This window comes from Emys orbicularis, chromosome 11 (genome assembly GCF_028017835.1).
Source record: "Emys orbicularis isolate rEmyOrb1 chromosome 11, rEmyOrb1.hap1, whole genome shotgun sequence".
Lineage (NCBI taxonomy): Eukaryota > Metazoa > Chordata > Testudines > Emydidae > Emys > Emys orbicularis.
Window position 1 is genome coordinate 43,633,150 of NC_088693.1, and position 20,431 is coordinate 43,653,580.

Sequence of the window (20,431 nt, forward strand, 5' to 3'; positions counted from 1 at the left end):
AACTGTTAAAGTGTGTACCCCATACCTGCACTGAGTGTTCACATATGCTGTGCTGAGCATGGCTATATGCTGTGCACTGGCATAGTCCTTCATCCACACTGCACCTTTTTGGTACGACATTAGTGGTACATGACATTTTGGGGCAATATCCCAAAATCTTGTGCATCACAAGAGACACTCTAGAAAGTGCCTTGCTGCATGTTGCTGGAACTGTACGCTGCCTTCACACGTTTGACGATGTCAGCTCCATGTCATCTCTCCCTTCTGCCAAACTGCATTGGAAACATGGAGCACATCCATAATGAGGATGATCTATTCTTGCTATAGCTTGCTGGACAAATGTTTGTGCAGCGCAGTACCAGATACTGGATGGAATTGGTGTGGAGAGATTTCAGATGGTGAAAATGGCTGACCCAGAGGGGGGAATGAAAATCCACTTGGATCCCATGGAACATCTGTTTTGGATGCCAGGACCACAACAGTATGCCCAGGGTGGACTGCTGCTTCTTGTCCTGGAAAATCATCTTGGAAACCTGGGATGACAACCATAGTTGCAGAATTTTGGAATGAGGAAACAGACCTTAATCCAGTTGTGCAAAGAGCTTGCACCAGCCCTCCAGTGCTAGACCACTCATTTTCAGAAACCCATACTGATACAGAAGTGGAAGCTGCAAACATCCAACAGCTGCCTCTCAGTTGCAAACCAGCTCAGGATTGGGAAGCCAACTGTCAGGGCGGTGGTTGTACAGATTTGTGAGGATATCGATACTGAGATCTACCAACAGATGGTTGCCATAACCGAAGTCCCTGAAATGATAGCAGAATTTCAGAGGATGGGTTTTCTGAACTATGTTGGAGCCATCAACGGAACGCACATCCCTATACTTAGCCCACCGAAAGGGGCCAATGAATAGATGAACTGCAAAGGTTACCATTTCACTGGTTCTTCAGGGCTTAGTGGTCCACAGGGGTTGGTTCGCGATGCCAGGGTGCTCAAGAAGTTGGAGGTTGGTGGGTGGAAGAAGGGACTTTATTCCCCCAAGATGACACAACTGTGGCGGGGACCCTGCATGTTCTCTCCTGCCAGAGTTCGTGAAGCCTTACCCCAACATTGCCAACCCAAGTAAAAGGAAATTCAACTACAGACTGAGTAGCTACAGAACGGCGGTTTACTGTGCCTTTGGGTGTCTGAAATCCCATTGATGATGCCTCTGTCCCATCTGGATGGCAATGTGATTAATGCAAATCAGATTATAGTGGCGTGCAGTGCTTTGTATAGTTCATGTGAGGTTAAAGGGGAATACTTCCACAGCAAGTGTGCACAGGACAGAACTACTTCCCCAAGCTTGTACAGGCAACTTGACCCCATTTAGGCATTATTAAAGTAATTTTAAAAAAATCTAAAGTTTTGGGAGGGAATTTACACATTTCTTCCTCACAATGTTTTCTGGCAGGGTTGCTCATAGCACTTATCAAGTGCTATGCATGAGCACTCCCATGGTTGCCAATGGTAATGGTCGAGTGGAGTGGGGGTGATAAAAGCACCCTCAGTATCCGATATCTTCAGTGTTGTTTTACTTTTGTTTCTTTCCTCTGTATTGTCACTTATTAACAAAGTCATAAAGATATTTCAGTGAAATTCTGCTCTGTTTTTCTTTGGATGGCAACAGTTATTTCACGGCTTACTTCATTGTCAAGAACCCCCTTTTTAAAAAAATCGGCAAATTCATAGGCAGGGGAGGAATGGGTTTATGGGACAGATAAAATTGTTTGCATTTCCATGGCACCAGACTTTTGCCACCCCATCCCAAACCTCTAGGGAGTATCACATTAATCATACTCCGGAAACAAGGTGCACACACAAGTGAAATGCACAGTAACTTTTATTTACATATATTGAACATAGGATCTAAAACTTTTTTAACAGGAAAAACTGAACAAAAAAATTCCCACCAGGGAAATGGGCAAACATTAATGTCTGTGGAAATGTCTTCTCTCCATTCCCTCGCCCTGAGAGAGGGAATGGCTGCAGATTATTGTGCAGGGGGACAAACGGGATGTCTTCTGCATGGGGTTTGGGAGTTGAGCTCAAGCTGGGCTACAGGGACAGGATGAGGCTCTTCTCCGTTCTCCATGCTCTGGGAGGGTTCCTCTGCAAGTGGTGTCGGCAGAGCATGTTGTTCCTGGTGTTGAGCATATTCCTCCCTAGCAGTGGGGAGCAGCGGAGGGGATCTATGGCTGCAGCAGCCGGAGGAAGAGTAGTGTGGCGGGGGAGGTGCCTGCTCTGGAAGAGGAATAGCACAGGGCTATTGAAACATTCTGCCACCATTTGGAGTAGGTGAGTGCATGATCCCCTTCCCTTTTTGCATGCTTCCATTGCCTGTGTTGTCTGTCCGTTTGCAGGAATGGCTCATCCTGCCTCAGAGTCCAGTCCTCCCTTGTCCTAAGGAAGCCCAACTGCTCTTGATTCCTTCTGTCTGTGCCAACAAGCAGGTCCTCCAGAGTCCTTCAGTGTCATCTTCTGCTGTCTCTGTGGTGCCTCTCCTGGCTGAATGGGTTCCCTGTCAGCATCGGAATGTCCTGCCAAGTCAAACACAAGGCTGGCATAATATTTCATTTCTTCTTTGAAGAAACCTAAGAAATCCCCATGCACAAAGTAACTATGCTGCTGAAGGCCCCAATATTGGTACTTTTTAGCATCCCAGGAATGCTTAGACTCCTTCCTTCAGACTGCTTTTGCTGCCCATGAGGAGAGAGCTGAGGATACAAATGGTAAGATACTTGCATTACTTTTATTAAAAATGTTTTAATGTGTGCAATGCCTCAATGGACCACCTGGGGTAGGGTTTGGTTCCTTTAAAGGTAACATTACCAGTCACCTTTTTCTTCTTTAAAGGCTGGCCATCGTTTGGAGAACGTAGCAGTTTTGCTATGAACGGAAAAAAGAAGTGGCCTTCCAGCTCTGTGGAGGACACCCAGCCACCTGTGCCAGAAAGATGTTTCTGCTAATGGTGACTCTGCTACATATTGCTGAGTGGAGGGGTTTGGTTAACTTTTGAAGATGGACCAACCACATTTGCCCTGCTGGTTAAAGAATCAGCTTGAATTCCTGCTATACAAAAGATTTGCTAAATTTTGCTTACACGACTGGATGGCAATTTTGAAAGGAAATTAACTAAACTATTCTAAGCTAGCAGACAGAATTTCCATGGAAGAGGAACAGAGAATCACAAATGCCCCCCAACCCTCTCTTGCATTGCCAGAAACTCTGGCCCCCTTGTCCAGCAAGCAGCATTGAAAGGGACGGAAACTGAGTAGCACCACAAATTTTATTTTCTTCCCTGAACTTTTGGATTAACACCGCAAGCCAGTTGCCTCTCCACTGCTAAGGGACACAGGATGATGTTTGTGGAGCCCTTAGAGTGGTTCATCACCCCTGCTTCTGCAGAATGGCTCAGCGTGGGGACAGGACAGATGCCGAGTATGGGGAATGGTACAAAACATTTGAAATGGTCATGGAGTGAATAGACTGCTCTGACTTTCTTCAGACAAATTTTTCCCTTTCCATTCCTGGACTTAAGTGGCCCCACCAACCCCCTTCCATGTGGCTCCCATTTGTAAAGAGAAGGAAGACACAAGCACATTGATGGCTCATTAATATTCTGTTATCGCTTATGCTAAATGCTTTATGGTGGTTCATGGGATTTCAATAAAATCATTTACAGCTGTGTCTTGCTCAGGGACCATGCTGGAATGGAGCCTGGGTGGAATGTGATGAGGGACTGGTTTCAGGAATGTATTATTGAAGCAAGCGGGGGAATATTTTTGGGCAGAGTGAGGGTGTATTGTAACTCATCAGTCTTGGTTTCTGGTTCCTGCTTTTGCATGGGTCCTCTTCAGGGTGGGCTTCTGTAGCTGAGTCACCTGAGTAGAGATGCAGAGTGACTTGCTCCTCTTCCTCTAGGTCTCCCGGAGCCTCCTCTGTGGTTCCTGCTGCTTCCGTGCTCTGCCCTTCAGCGGTGTCCCATTGTATAATGTGGTTGGCAGTGTTCATGACTGAATTCTGGCTCAGTACTTGCAGCCCTGAAGAGCACTTGGTCCAGTTCCTCAAAGCAAGAGCATATGCGGTCCTCTCCCCGAGCAACAGTCAGTCACTCTCTGATACAGGAGCCTGAGGTCCTTCATGCACTCCTGGCACTGGGACCGAGTCCAGTGAACGCCTGCCTTCTCCAGCCTCCGTGAAACCTCCCGGGAGAGGTGAATGTTCCTGCTGGTACTTGTGAAGTCATGGAGGATAGTGTACTCTGAACACACAGTGTTCAGCACCCAGATGTGCTCTCAAGAGCAGGTGGCAGCTTTTGGAATATGCTCCGTGATCACTGGTGCTAATCAGTATAGTTCAAAGGAGAATTGAAAGTGCTCAATGAATGTTGCTAGTACCTCTGGCAACAGCGAGTCAGAGACCTTTTATAATTTTGGGTAAGGGTCAGGCAGCAAAGCGATCAGTGCATTGTGGAAATGGGCCTGGAGGGCTATCGATACCTGTGACCTGCTATGCGCTCCTTGCCCCCGTCCACGCTGCACTGTACAACAGTAACAAAGCCATGCCACAGCGGAGGCATGTACATACCCACACTCCTCATTGCATGCTAGCTTTCTCACACTAGACTGTCCCTCAGGAACTGCTTCAGGACGGTAGGGGGGGTAATGGCACAACAGTACACATGTAACTATGTACACTTGCAATTTTAGACGCACCATCATAGTGCTTGATTTATGTCTTATGGTTTAAGTAGTATTTCCTCTGCATTCGTGTCATGCTTGCTATAATATAGTTTGTTGGAACTTTATCTGGCTTTGATTAATTTGATTAATTAAGAATCTTTTGTTTTCAATTAAAGATTCTTGACCTAGGGGACATTAAATCCTCCTTAACCAGAGCCATATCCTTGATCTTTGACATATTTGTTACTTAAGTGCTTTCCTAATTTGTATATTAGATGAATACCATGAGTTAAGTGGAGATGCGGTATAAACTACATGTTTTTTGACCATTCATTCGTTACCGAGAATGTGATATTTCAGTGATGCCCTTCATTCAATTTTGTGGAAAGTATGTGCTCTTCTTGATTCTGTAGATTTTGTCTATTTTGGATCTAGCAGTGTCCACTTACTATTTTTTTCCTAAGTGCATAAATGCTAAGGTCACTAGATGAATTTCAGTTGCTATTTGATGCACAGAGTTATCTGTCCTGACGAAAAGGAAATGAAACCTAACTCTTCAGGCTACAAACTTGTTTCTAGCCACATGTATTTTTATTCGTGTCTTCTGTTTACAAGCAAAAATTGGCATGCCATATTTGATGCTTGTGTACCAACATAATGCCATCACCAACTAGGAACCCAATAACTCTTCTTATTGTTATATAAGAACTGCTGCAAGTGCTGTGAAAATGCTTTATTTCTCAACAGAAATTTTTGGTGTTTTGGCTTAAAAGGCGGGGGGGCGAGGGGAGGAAATTGAATGTAATTAGAAATAGTGGTTAAAACTACAGTGTAAACTTTTCCCTCATGCCTTCTCATCCATCTGTTTGGCAGAGGTGGCAAAGGTAGTTTAATAGATCCAGATTCTTCAAAATAAAAATATAAAAATGAGACAAAGCATTGTTCAATAATTAACATAGGAATTAGTGAGATCTAGAGTAATATTGTGAATCAGCTAGTGTTAAATGCTGGGTAGCTTATACGACAGTGTAGTACTACTTATAACACATTTTTTTCTTCAACAGGGTGACACAGACTTACGACGCAGGTGCATGTGTCTATTTCTATTTTGCCTTTAACTACAGGGGAATTAGTGACCCTATTCATGTCTATGAACAAATTGAGGTAATGTACATATGAATAACTTCATTTTTTATCTTAAGTGCTAAATCCAATATGATTAACAGGACTTAACGTAGTATATTATGGCACTGATAATTGGCTCCTTGGCTTCTCATGCAGGGAGGCACTGTGATCTTATTTAGCACCGTTTGCAGGACGCCTTCCTAGCCTTGGAGTTTTCTTCCCATCTATTAGTATTCCTATTCTCCACTACCAGATAATATATCTTCCTGCTCTAACAGTAAAATTGCATTCCGGTTGCTGAGCTGTAGAGAATAATACAAAGACTGTAAAATCTTGTCTAGACTTGGAGATTTATCATAATATACCTCAGTTTATCACCAGTATAGCTATTCCAGAATATGTAAAATAAATAATTCCAGAATAGCTTTATTGTATAAACCCCCATGTGGATATTCTTATTCTGGAATACGAGTGCCTTTTTCCAATTAGGGGAAAAGTGGATTAAGTTTAACAGGAAAATACACTCTTATGTGTACCGTATATTAATAATTAGTATACAATACTTGTCAGAATCATATAATGTACCAAACTTTGCATTTAATTAACATTTTTTAATGTTTTCTTCAATTTAGACAGCTGCTAGAGAGGAAATCCTCGCCAATGGAGGAAGTCTGTCACATCACCATGGAGGTATTGTTTCTAGTTCTGAATGTTTATCTATTTTGTTATAAACCATACAAAATATTTTCTGCATAGTTTTTTTTTTTTTTTTTTTTTTTAAACTTGGAAGAATTTTTCAGAGACATTACTTGAAATTACCCCCAAAAATCCTCCTTGTAGGCCGTCCCCTGCTCCTTTATGAGAGTTCCAGGGGAAGCCTGGTTGGTCTTGCCTGCCTTGATGCTGGATCATGGTGCTATACATTTTACATGCAGTACATTCGTGGGGACCCAGAACATTTTGATAAGAGATCTCCCATATGATTGAGAATAACAATAATATTTGACTGGCCCATATTTTTGTAAGTGGCTTATGCTGATCAAGCACATGTAAAGATTTTTAGATTCATGTACATAGAATCTCAAAATAAAGTAGTAGGATTATAATTTGTTTTTCTTGAAAGCTATTACAAAACCTCTCGCTTTTGTTATCTACATTAATGCTGTTGAGTCCTAAATCCCACTAGAATATTTGTTAATGTTGATGGTGGCAGATTTCCTGGCAGACCTTTTTATGGGTAGAACAGTTATGATTATAGTGTAGAAAATATTTTCTGCTTTGGGTATATAGTACATTGTAACAGTAAAAGAAAATGAGGCTTAGGTTATGGGTTCAAGTGATTGCACATGTCCATTCCAATGTAGGTGTGTGCAGACCCAGAGCACAATCACCAGAAATTTTTCTCTCAGTGGTATCCATCAGGTCTGGTCCCTCTGGTGCTCAGCGACACCATAAAGTGGCCAGCTGACCCCACGTCGCCTCAGTTCCTTCTTATCACCTGTGACTGTCGCTGGAACTGTTCCCCTTGCTCTTGCAAGTTCTCTCTGAACTGTATTGCCATTAGTATCATTCTTACTCTGTTGGTTGTTAGCTGTTAGTTATTCTTTTCAGTTTAGCGGAGTTTCCTCTGTTGCTGGGCTTCAAGCCTTGTGCTTCTTGCAACAAGGCTATGCCCCTGAGCGATCTGCACTCCAGTTGCCTGAAGTGCTTGGGTGAAGCTCAAACAGGGCATCACTTCAAAATTTGCAGAGGAGGGGCTGAAGTCCCTGTTGATGAAGGCAGCGCTGTGAACTTCCTTGGACCCATGCCAGTCGGACTCAACACCAAGCACCTCAGCTTCTGTGAGGAGCGCTTCTCGTGCCGCCCAGGAGTCTCAGCACTGTTCGCCATCCCTGGTACCAAGCAAGAAGAGAGAGAAAGAAAGAAGCTGCCAACCGAGGGAGGATGTCCCCCAACCCAGAGGACAGCCAGGCATAGAGACCAGTGCAGAGTGCAACCTAGGTCAGGCCACTCCCTGGTTCTGGCAGCCCAACAGTCGTTGCTGTTGACTCCAGCTCCAAGGCGGGCACCATTAAATCCAGTACTGGATGATCCGTTGACACCAGAGGTTCAGCGCGGTGCTGGCGCTATTGTGATGCCATCCACACCACAGACTTTTGCTGTAGCCAGGGACCTGCTCTCACTCTCGGTGTCACCCTCACCAGCAGTACAAGAGTTGGTGGGGTCAGTGCCAGCATACAGAAGAGAATGCACAGCCACCGCTTACGGTTGGGTACTGAGATAGATGGTGCCAGGTGCCACCTAAAGGGAAGCCAACCATGATGGCCCCATCTCGGTCCTCCCCTTCTCTGCATCCATCGGCAGCAACAGTGGGATCCGCTCTGCCATGGTCGCCAGGCAGACTCCTCATCGTCAGTCGGAGGTGGGAATCTTACTCCTCCTGTGCCAGGAGTCAACCCTGGCACTCCTCCTGTTGGTCCTACCTGGCAGTGGACCTGAGCCAAGTGATGCCTTCTGGTACTCGGGCCCCTGGTCACTGGCTGGTGCCTATGCAGTGGCTGTTTTGGAACCCGTGGGCATTTTCCCCCCAATGCAGGGACCCCAGTTGAGGCGCTCCTACTTGATGGCCTCGGAAGGAAGGGCTCCACCACCCCTTCGGGTAATCCCCGATCCAGATTCCAGAACCAAGGCTTGTGCCAAGTACCAGGAAAGTGGTACCGCAGACTGAAAAGAGGTACTTTGTCCTGGCTCATTGATGAGAGTTCTTGTATACGCTTCCCCACCCCCACCCCCCGGATCCCTGGTGGTCACTGCAGACAACGAACGGGAACGACAGTGGTCGCAAGGGGCGACTCCCAAAGCTAAGGACTGAAAAAAGCTGGACCATTTTGGTAGAAAGGTCACGACTGGGAGTCTGCAGCTCAAGATTGCTAACCAGCCTGCGCTCCTGAGCAGATATGACTTCAACACATGGGACTCCATGTCAATGTTTCAGGACTCGCTCCTGCATGAGACCAGACTGGAATGCAGCGTCCCTGGATGCAGCTGATTTGGCCACTAGGTCCGTGGTTCTGCAGTGGAGCTCGTGGCTCCAATCCTCTGGCCTCCGGCAGGAGGTTCAACAAACCCTTCAGAGCCTGTCCTTTTTAGGGTGCTTCGCTCATCTCAGAGCAGACTGGTCTGAAAGACACTCTGGCAACCCTAAAGTCCCTGGATTTGTATTCCACAGTGACTTCGAGGAAGCACTGTAGGCCTCCGCAATCCTCCCGGTACTTCCCTCTGTCAACCCAACAGGACCCACAGAGGAAGAGGAATAGGGCTTTAGATGCAGACGTCTGCCCCCACTTCCTCAGGATCAATGCTTGCCCCTCCCAGACATTTCATGGGGCTCCAAGCAGGCCTTTTGATGGGACCCTCAAGGATGTTATACCAGTCTGAGTTCCAGGATCCTATTTCCCCCGTGTTTGCGGGCCACCTGTTCCACTTCCTCCGGGTATGGTTCTGTATTACCATGGATTGTTGGGTGCTGAGCATGGTTGAAGTGGGATATACCCCCCCCAGTTCAGTTCTACCCTCCCTTACATCCTCCCCCCTCCATCCCTTTAGGGACCCTTCTCATGAGCAACTCCTAGCCCAGGAGGTTCAGTCCCTCCTAAGGGTTGGCGCTGTAGAAGAGGTTTCACAGAACCTATGGGGCTATGGGTTCTACTCTATTCTAGGCATGTGCCAGCTCAATAGCTACCTCAAGAAGCTAAAGTTCCACAGGTCTCACTGGCTTCCATCATTTCCTCCTGGGTCCTGGGGATTGATACATCACCCTCGATTTAAGACACATTTACTTTCATATCACAATCGTCTGAGGACACAGGAAGTTCCTCAGATTTGTTGTGGGCCACATGCACTACCAGTTTTCAGTCCTCCTGTTTGGCCTATTGGCAGCCTCAGGAGTGTTTACAAAGTACATAGCTGTAGTGAGGGCCTTCCCAAGGAGGTAAGGGGTGCAACTTTACCCGCATCTGGATGACTGGCTGATCAAAGGTTGGTCCAGAGCTCAGCATCCTTCTTATTCAGTCCTCTTTCCAAGCCTTAGGCCTGCTAATCGTCATACCACTGCAGAGGTAGAGTTTATTGGAGCGATGCTCGACTCTGCCTAGGCCAGGGTCTTCCTCCCAGAAGGTCATTTCCAGGCAATTACTGGTCTCATAGCACACCTCAAAGAGCACCTGGTGTTACCACAGCCCAATCTTGCCTGAGGCTGCTGGGCCCATGGCCTCATGTATAGGACCCAACCAAATTCACAGCCATGAAAAACGCGTCATGGACCGTGAAATCTGATCTCCCCTGTGAAATCTGGCTATCGTAGAGGAGACCAGATTTCACAGAGTTGGGCAGCTGGAGAGCGGCGGCTGCTGCCTGGCAGTGCTGCTACCATCATCAGCGCAGAAATGAGGATGACCTGGTATAGGGGCAGGGGGGTCATCAATTTTGGGCATGGGAGGTCAGGGCCGGCCTTACAGGTGGGCGAGTGAGCGACCATCCAGGACTCCGTGGCCAGAGGGGTGCTGTGGTCACCTTCCCCCCCCCCCACACACACACACACAACCTGCCCAAGGCCCCTTTAACTCCCAGGTGCTGAGCCTGAAGTCAGGGAGGGGCAGGCTGAGGGCATCCATCTGGGGGCTCCTACTGTGTACTGGGCTGCAGCTGCTAGTCATGGACAGGACTTACTCTTCCTCCGCCCGGGCCACTCCCCTCTCCAGGAACCTCCCCCCAGCCAGAGGAAGCTCCGCAGCTGCCGATTCAAAGTCCAGCTCTGAAGGCAGCAGCACAGAAGTAAAGGTGGCAGTACAGTGACCCCCCTACAATAGCCTTGCAATCCCACCCCATCCACCCCCACAACTCCATGTTGGGTCAGGACCGCCATGGTTACAACACCGTGAAATTTCAGATTTAAGTATCTGAAACTGAAACGTAGGATTTTTTAAATCCTATAACTGAAATTGACCAAAATGGACCATGAATTTGGTAGGGCCTTACTCATGTACTTATGTGGTCCAGTATGCAAGACTACACCTCAGGCTTCTCCAGACATGGCTGGTCTCAGTATACTCTCCAAACCGCCACCATCTGGACTCAATCCTCATGATTCCTCCCCCAGTTCTCGCCTCCCTCAACTGGTGGCTAGATCCACTGGTGGTTTGTGCAGGCATCCCTGTTTTCTTGGCCCCAGCTGTAACTTTCTCTGGTCTCTGATGTGTCAGCACTAGGCTGGGGAGCTCACCTGTGGCCTTTGGTCTCAGGAAGAGCTCTCTCTGCACATCAACATCAGAGTTCAGGACAGCCCATCTGGCATGTCGGCTGTTCCTAGCTCATCTTGTGAGCAAGAATTCCTTGGTTCTCACAACACGACAACCATGTTCTATATCAACAAATAGGGAGGGGCTTGCTTCCCCGCGTACCAAGTCAAGAGGTAGTTTGGCTGTGGGAATTTTGCAGAGCCTGTTTGATTCATGTTGAGGCTTCCTTCCTACCAGGAGCACAGAACAAGCTGGTAGACCAGCTGAGGCGATCCTTCTCCGATCACCACAAGTGGTCACTTCTGCTGGATATCATGAAGGACACTTTCTAGCAGCAGGGGACTCGCCTGGTAGACTGTTCGTGACCCGATACAACAGGAAGTGTCATCAGTTCTGCTCTCTGCAGGTTCACAGCCTGGGGTTGCTTACAGCTGCCTTCCTCCTTCTGTGGAAGGTTCACCTATACTATGCGTTCCCTCCTATTCCACTCGTACATAAGGTCCTGCTAAAGATCAAATGAGACTGAGTGCGGGTCATCCTGATAGGCCTAGCATGGACCCACCAGCATTGGTTCGCCACCCTGCTGGATCTCTCTATGGCGACCCCCATCCCACTTCCTCTGCACCTGATCTCTCAGGACCATGGTCGTCATCACCTAAATCTTGGCTCCCTCGACCTGATGGCCTGAAAGCTTCATGGCTGAAACCAGGAGAGTGGGCCTGGTAGGAGCAGGTTTGACAGATCCTGTTAGATAGTGGGAAACCCTATACCAGGGCCACTTACCTCGCTAAGTGGAAGTGGTTCTCCCTCTGGTCTTCCCAGCCGGGCGGTCTCACCAACAATTTAGTCACTGCAGCTCATTCTGGACTACCTACTACACCTGAAACAGCAGGGTTTGAATATCTCGTCAGTCAAGGTTCACCTGGCAGCAATATTGGCTTTTCACCCTCAGTGTTCTCACACGAGATGTCTGTTGCCTTAAGGGCCTAGAGAGGATGTACCCCCAAGTACACAAGCCCGTCTCTTCGTGGGATCTCAGTCTGGTCTTATCAAAGCTTATGGGCCCACCATTCAAGCTGATAGCATCATGTTTCTTGCTATACCTCTGTTGGAAAGTGGCCTTCTTAGTGGCCATCACTTCTTCTAGGAGAGAATCCAGAGATCCATGCTCTCACTTCAGAACTGTCATTACACTCTTTTCCTTAAAGATAAGGTACAGTTGCGTCCTCACCCCACGTTCCTCCCAAAAGTGGTTTCTCAGTTCCATAGCAATCAAGCTATCATCTTGTCCGTTTTCTACCAGAAGCCACGTGCAAACAGGAAAGAGCAAAAGCTTCACTCATTGGATGTTAAATATGTGCTAGCATTCTACATAGAAAGGACCAAACTGTTCTGGAAGTCCACCCAGCTATTTGTAGCGGTAGCAGACAGGATGAAAGGTTTTCCCGTGTCTGCTCAGAGAACGCTGGTCTACAATTTTTGAGAAGTCGTCTGCTTCAGAGATAAAATGTGCTATTTATTATGTATTTTGATGTGCTGAATTCAAATATGACAATTAAAACAACTGATTGGCTACTGTTTCTAAGATATTTAAGTTTTTACATTTTTTTGTCTATGTATATTGTGTAGATAGTAGAGTTTTAATCATAAATTGTAAACCTAGGTCTATTCATGTGTTTATGGTTGCTTTACATGATATTTCACCTGTCCTGTTTATGTAACACTTTAAAAATCAGCAAAAGGGTTATATAAATAAAATTTATTATGAAACAAAAGGCAAAAAACTATTATGTACATAGTTTAGTCCTATTCAGTGTCTACTCGGCGCTTCTTGGCTTGTCTCTTGTATTCATTAAATGGAGCATCTCTTGTCACTGTCCAGCAATAGTCTGCAAGCACTGATGGGCTCCATTTGCCCTGATAGCGTTTCTCCATTGTTGCAATGTCCTGGTGAAATCGCTCGCCGTGCTCGTCGCTCACTGCTCCGCAGTTCAGTGGGAAAAAATCTAGATGAGAGTGCAAAAAATGTATCTTTAGTGACATGTTGCAACCAAGGCTTTTGTATGCCTTGAGGAGGTTTTCCACCAACAACCTGTAGTTGTCTGCCTTGTTGTTTCCGAGAAAATTTATTGCCACTAACTGGAAGGCTTTCCATGCCGTCTTTTCCTTGCCACGCAGTGCATGGTCAAATGCATCATCTCGAAGAAGTTCACGAATCTGAGGACCAACAAAGACACCTTCCTTTATCTTAGCTTCACTTAACCTTGGAAATTTTCCATGGAGGTACTTGAAAGCTGCTTGTGTTTTGTCAATGGCCTTGACAAAGTTCTTCATCAGACCCAGCTTGATGTGTAAGGGTGGTAACAAAATCTTCCTTGATTCAACAAGTGGTGGATGCTGAACACTTTTCCTCCCAGGTGCCAATGACTGTCGGAGTGGCCAATCTTTCTTGATGTAGTGGGAATCTCTTGCACGACTATCCCATTCGCAGAGAAAACAGCAGTACTTTGTGTATCCAGTCTGCAGACCAAGCAAGAGAGCAACAACCTTCAAATCGCCACAAAGCTGACACTGATGTTGGTCATAGTTTATGCACCTCAAATTTGTTTCATGTTGTCATAGGTTTCCTTCATATGGACTGCATGACCAACTGGAATTGATGGCAAAACATTGCCATTATGCAGTAAAACAGCTTTAAGACTCGTCTTCGATGAATCAATGAACAGCCTCCACTCATCTGGATCGTGAACGATGTTGAGGGCTGCCATCACACCATCGATGTTGTTGCAGGCTACAAGATCACCTTCCATGAAGAAGAATGGGACAAGATCCTTTTGACGGTCACGGAACATGGAAACCGTAACATCATCTGCCAGGAGATTCCACTGCTGTAGTCTGGAGCCCAACAGCTCTGCCTTACTCTTGGGTAGTTCCAAATCCCTGACAAGGTCATTCAGTTCACCTTGTGTTATGAGGTGTGGTTCAGAGGAGGAGGATGGGAGAAAATGTGGGTCCTGTGACATTGATGGTTCAGGACCAGAAGTTTCATCCTTTTCCTTTTCCTCGTCTGACTCAAGTGAGAGTGATTCTGGTGCATCAGGAACCGGCAGTCCTTCTCCATGGGGTACTGGGCGTATAGCTGATGGAATGTTTGGATAATGCACAGTCCACTTTTTCTTCTTTGACACACCTTTCCCAACTGGAGGCACCATGCAGAAGTAACAATTGCTGGTATGATCTGTTGGCTCTCTATAAATCATTGGCACTGCAAAAGGCATAGATTTCCTTTTCCTGTTCAACCACTGGCGAAGATTTGTTGCACAAGTGTTGCAGCATATGTGTGGGGCCCACCTCTTGTCCTGATCTCCAATTTTGCAGCCAAAATAAAGGTGATAGGCTTTCTTAACCATAGTGGTTATACTGCGCTTTTGTGATGCAAAAGTCACTTCACCACAAACATAGCAGAAGTTATCTGCATTGTTCACACAAGTACGAGGCATCTCTGCTCACTTTGGCTAAACAGAAATGTGTCCCTTTGCAAAATCAAACACTGACAAATAAGAGAGCACGACACTGTATGATTTCTAGAGCTGATATAGGGCAATTTGTTCAGCAGAGTGATGTAAGCTTCATTATGATTGCATCATCCATGACTTCTAGGAATATCATGATGCAATTCATATAATGTATGACGCAATACCAGCTTCATATTGCATCATTCATTGTTTTGCCTAAAAAGCAAGCACTGTCCAAACCCAGTCATAGATTTATTCATAGATCCAGTCAAAGATGTATTTTAGTCATTTCTGGTTTAAATTGAGATCCCTTCCCTTTATAACTCACTTATCCTCCGCCATTCCCAAGTCAAGGGTCGTATATACTGACCCAATAGCATATCTTGAAAACTAGAGCCAATCAACAATTTTAAGCATCATTTTCGTTCTCAGTGACCCAGAATTAGTAAAGTTTGACTACATTTATTTCAGAAGCATTTTGGCTGTAGAGCAGTGGAATCTCCTCATAGATCGCATCAAATATCCTCGCATGTTATGAACTCCCTCACCTATCCCAACTGCTCACTCCATGAGGGCACAGGCATCCTCAATGACATTTCTGGCACAGATTCCTATTCAGGACATTTGCAAAGCTGCAACTTGATCGTTGGTGCATACAATCTCTTCTCATTATGCCATCGCCCAGTAGGCCAGGATGATGCCAGATTTAGTCGAGCTGTGTTGCAGTCAAGCATGTCTGAACTCTGAGCCCACCACCTATTCAACTGCTTGGGAGTCACCGGCATTGGAATGGGAATGTGCAATCACTTGAAGAAAAAATGGTTAATAACCTTCCATAAGGTTGTTCTTCAAGATGTCCATTCCAAGACCTGCCCTTGTTACCCCTTTTATCGGAGTTGGCCGGAAAGAAGGAACTGAGGGGGCCTGGGGTTGGCCAGCCCCTTTATACAGGCGCTATCAGTGTGTGGCACAGGGGGCACCGGAGCTGACTCAACAGATGCCACTGAGAGAATTTTCTCTGGCAACTGAGCTCTGGGCACAAACACAGCTATATTGGAATGGGCATGTGCAACATATCTCAAAGAACAGCAGTTATGGAAGGCTAGTAACCAATTTTTTCTAAGTATAGTAAGATCTTAAAACCTGCTCAACTTGTATCTTTATATAAATGTTTCTTCTGCTTAACAGGACTCTTATTTATTAAGAGCACTTAAACAGTTTCAAATTTTGTTTGGCGTTCTACTTATTGGTGGAGCTAATAGTGCCCCCTATTATTAAGATTGCCCAATATTTCCCAACTTAAGAGACCCTTTATTCAGTTGGTTATAATTTTGCCAAATTTTAACCATTTGGGTTGAAATTTTCTGGGTTGGCATCTTCTTCAAGCGGAAGGCTTTTGAGTTTTTTTCTTTTTTAACAATTCAACCAAATGATTAAGACACTTAAGAACAAGGGTAGAGGACAAATATTTTGCCCATGTTAAATTCTGGAGACCTTTTCTTTGAAATTCTCTAATGCCCCCATACTTTGGTACAGGTACTTGAAACTTGGCAGGGGGTTGTTCTTTGTGTCATAGATGTGCCTTTTTGGTATCTTCATGAAATACCTCCCAAATTTGCCCAAGTTACAAGCCTTAGAAATCTCTGTTTGCAGATGCGTAGTAGAGATTTATTTGATTTTGGCTGCTAAAGTCTCCAAAGACTCTATCCTCGCTGAGCATGCTTGAGCCTCTCACAGCTCTTAATGCGGACCAGACTGCATATGCACTATCCCCATGGAGTGACTGAGCATGTTTTATCCCCTCCCACCTGCTACCTGTGACCGGACTGTGCATGTGCCATTCCCATAGTGCAACCTGGCATGCTCCAGCCCAGGGCTACAAGAGCAAAGCTGGATTTTTGTCTGTAATGACTACTCTCAACTGCTCCAGGCTGGGGTGAGGTTGGTCACCAGATCTTAGAGCAGGGAGTCTCTCTCGTCTGTGTTCTCAGTGACCTTCCCCTGCCCAGGCAGTGTGGAGGCGAAAACAATCTGATTTTGAATGTGGGGGGACAAGAGCCTGGTCGGTGGGAAGGAAAAGAGTAGACTGGAATTGGACATGGGGGAGAGGACTGAGACTGGGACTGAGAGCTGAGGGGGAGAAGGAAAGCTCAGACTGGGAGCCTGTGAAGGAAATGATACACGCATGGGATTGGGGTCGACAGTGAGATTGGATTAGGAGCTAAGGGGAGAGAGCAAGACTGGGTCTGGCTGGACAAGGAGGCTGGGCTGAGAGGCAGCATGGGGAGAGAACTGAGGGAGGGAAGACACCTGACAAGGAGCAGGGGTGCAGGGAAAGAATCAGAGATTGGCTGGGCAAAAAGACTAGAACAAAGAGCCATGGAGAAGGGAAGATTGAGATTGGATGAAGAGTCCAGGGAAGGAGACAAGTACTGGAAGAAGAGACTGATCAGATGAGCTGAAACAGGGGAACTGGGACTGCCTGGGCAAGGGGAGTGGATGTGGGGAGAATGAGAATTGGGGTGGATTGGGACTTGGACAGTGAGGCTGGAGGGAGGGAGACTGGTTGGGTAAGCAGGCTGGGGTAGCAAGGAGAATGGGACTGGGGCAAGGAGCCATGCTTGGGGAAGAGGGACAGGGCAAAAGGGATCAAGCCTGAGGGGAAACACAAGTCTGCACACTAGTGCACAATCTCCCACAGTCCCAAGAGCTTGGAATGGAACCCAAAATTGAGTCTTGCCATTCCTTTGCTATCAGCAAAAATCACTGAAACCCACTGACAAAGTGTGTGTCTCATCTCCCTCTAGTGCTGGTCCAACAGAGAGGATGACAACTCACTACTGGTATCAGTTGCTCCGTTAGCTCAAGTGTCAGAGGTCTGTTCTGTGGATCTAAAGGTTCCAACCCTGCTGATGAACCATATGCGTGTCAATATGATGCCACATGATGGAATTTGTTTTTACAATTTACTTTTTTAAACTTCTAGGAGATTACACACAAATAATGTTGAAAGAACATTATTAAGGTTGCAAAGTCAAGCACTCAAAAGTTTGGAAATGCCAGAATTAAGGTCACCTGTACAACTTTAATTTGGCCCCCATATGCTTATGCATTATGATGTAGTCCTTAAAATTACACGATACCATTATTTTTTCCTGAAGATCCCTACCTCATTTACTGCACAGGATGGACCTGCTCTGGGGATGAATTAGGGTTGTGAATTAGGAGGCTGTTGTCTAAAGAACCCTACCTCAATCTGTGCAGAAGCTGGAAGTTGTGTAGAAAATGAGGCAGGGGATAGCAGGAAGAGGACAGTTTCATGGTTAAGGCAGTTGAATGCTGTCCTAGAGAAATGGATTCTCTCCCTGCCTTTGCCACAGAGTTCTTATGTGGTGTTAGGTAAGTCACTTCACAGGCAACCTTAATTCTGGCGTCTCCTAACTTTTTGAGTGCTTGACTTTGCAATCTTAATGTTCTTTTAACATAATCTTTTGTGTGGAATTTTATATATTTCTGGTAATGATGAAAAACTGAATTCAATGGACATTGGGAATGGACAAATCCTTTAGCCTACTATTTACTACATGAGAAACATCCATATAAAATCTTTGTGTATACTTTATGTATACATGTCTGTCTCACTCAGTACTCTGATTGACACTTCACATCCTGAATAAGGAAATGGGGAATAATTTGTTATGGATTCTCAGTCTTTTAATGAGTTTTTAGTCTCCTTGTGAGTGAAGATGCATGTCGAAGCAAAGATCCATCATTTATATGTGTAATCTGCTCACAAACATTAACCATGTGTACAGTAAAGTTAATTTAGCTATGTAAACTTGATAGAAGTGTGTCTTTTCCCCATGTCCACTCTTTTTAAATTCCAAGACCTCTTAGAGTAGAAATGCAGTTGTTTTAAATTTTCTAGTTCTTGATTTGAGTTCAGATTTTGAAATGAATTGTTTAATTGCATTCTTTCCCTTCCCCGAGCTCCAGTCTCGGGGGGGGGGGGGGGGGGAAATTGTCAAGAAACTGAGTCAGAAGTGAAGAAAAGGGGAAATATAACCTAAAATAAAACTCTTAATTTTGAAGTTGAAACTGAGCTCTTTGTGAAAATGTAAAGACGTAAAGTGTGGGGAGTGCAAAGTTGGGTTTACCCCCACCTTGATGGCTCTCTGATTTTTGGGAGTCACTCCAAATTCCCGGGCTAGCTCCAGGGTTGCTCTAAGTTGTAGTTGGTTGCCCACTGCTCCAAAGGGCTCTTTCCACAGCCTAGACATGGGAGGCAGGGCTGCTATAGAATGAGGGGAAACAAAGTATGAAAAAAAACCTTTTTTTTTTTTTTTTTTTTTTTTTTTAATTAAAAGAAGTGTCATTAATCTCGGACAACAAATACTGAAATGCCTTAATCGTAATTGTACAAATATTGCATGGCATCACCTAGAGCAGAGTAAGGTTGTGTGAGTGGGCGCCTCAATTGCATTTCCATACCCTTGTCTGTTTGTATTGCTTTTAACTTTAACACTGACTCTGAATTTCTTGGGTTTCTAATGCTTAGTTTTGGGTTCATTACAATATCCCTGAAATGTTTTATTTATTCCTGAATTACTGATATATATTTCTCTACCTCAACTCCATTTTAAGTATTTTTGTCTTGTCGGGGGTGGGGGGTGTATTATATTATGTACTGTATGTAATATTGTGTTTTATATAATATGCAAGATGGGATTTTTGTCCCCTGGGTACACAGACTTACTGTTGAGAATTAGACTAACGGTATCCGTTTTATTTACTGACCTTCAGGCCTTGTCTTGACATTCTCAGCACTGCTTTTGAGTTCTTGTGTGGGGAAAGGGAGAATATTGATGCAATTTCTCTTAGTGTTTGTCCTGTAATTGTGATTAATAACAGTTGCTTTCCCTATCTGGAAACAGACAAACCAGCCTGTCTGCCTACAATCATGTTGTGATAAATGGAGCTATTTTAACTCTGGTTTTGTGTATCAAAGAAAACAGATGTAGTCTGGAACTTGAGGCTATAGGAAATATAAAGCCTGCTTAACTCAATCTTCATAGTGCTTGTTGTAATGGAAGAACTGGTCAGGTTATAAAACAAAGTTTATACTAAAAATCTTTATAGCTATAACTTGTGTATGGACCCAAATCACACAGTCCACTACCTGCAGTGAAAAATCAAACCTTGATAAACTCAAGTTATAAAAAGTAATCTTACAAATATTTTAATTTGAGTTTAAAACAAGCTCAAGACAGTGTTTCCTTCCACGACAAGTGCACGCAAAACAACCCCTCCCCCCCCAAAAACAAAACACATTTAATTTTTATTTTACTTTATCTTAAAATATGCCTATCTCTAGAAGAAGAAATATCTCCATCAAGTGGAGAGAACTTCTTAATGGACAAAGTGTGACACACCACACTGCTGAACACTATTAGAGATTGAAGTAGGAATTTGAGGTAGGGAGGCTCTGTTGCAAAGAGTGCCTCATTTTCTCTGTTGTAGAATATCATGCTTTGGACTCTGATTATCTTATTGTTGGGTACTGTAAGGCATTCTAGTAAAGGGATGGAAAAATCACATAAGTAACCTACAAATATTGAACTGTTCCTAGCAGATGTATTGTATATTTCACTCTGTCCTCTTTACTTCATCCAGTGGCCTACTTTTTATCTTAGTGTTCAGCATCTTGTTCCGCTAGGATGTGTGTTTCATGGGAAAAAATACTCCCAGTAAGGCTGGATATTTAGGTCC

General features: G+C 45.0%; 1 protein-coding gene across 1 annotated transcript in view; it reads left to right on the forward strand.

The window, feature by feature from the left end:
- Positions 1–20,431, forward strand: part of AGPS (alkylglycerone phosphate synthase) — a 136,093-nt gene that overhangs the window by 109,304 nt on the left and 6,358 nt on the right. The window contains exons 18-19 of the mRNA XM_065413460.1: positions 5,790–5,889; positions 6,483–6,540. Coding sequence (XP_065269532.1) covers positions 5,790–5,889; positions 6,483–6,540 — 158 coding nt within the window. The remainder of the gene's footprint in view (positions 1–5,789; positions 5,890–6,482; positions 6,541–20,431) is intronic.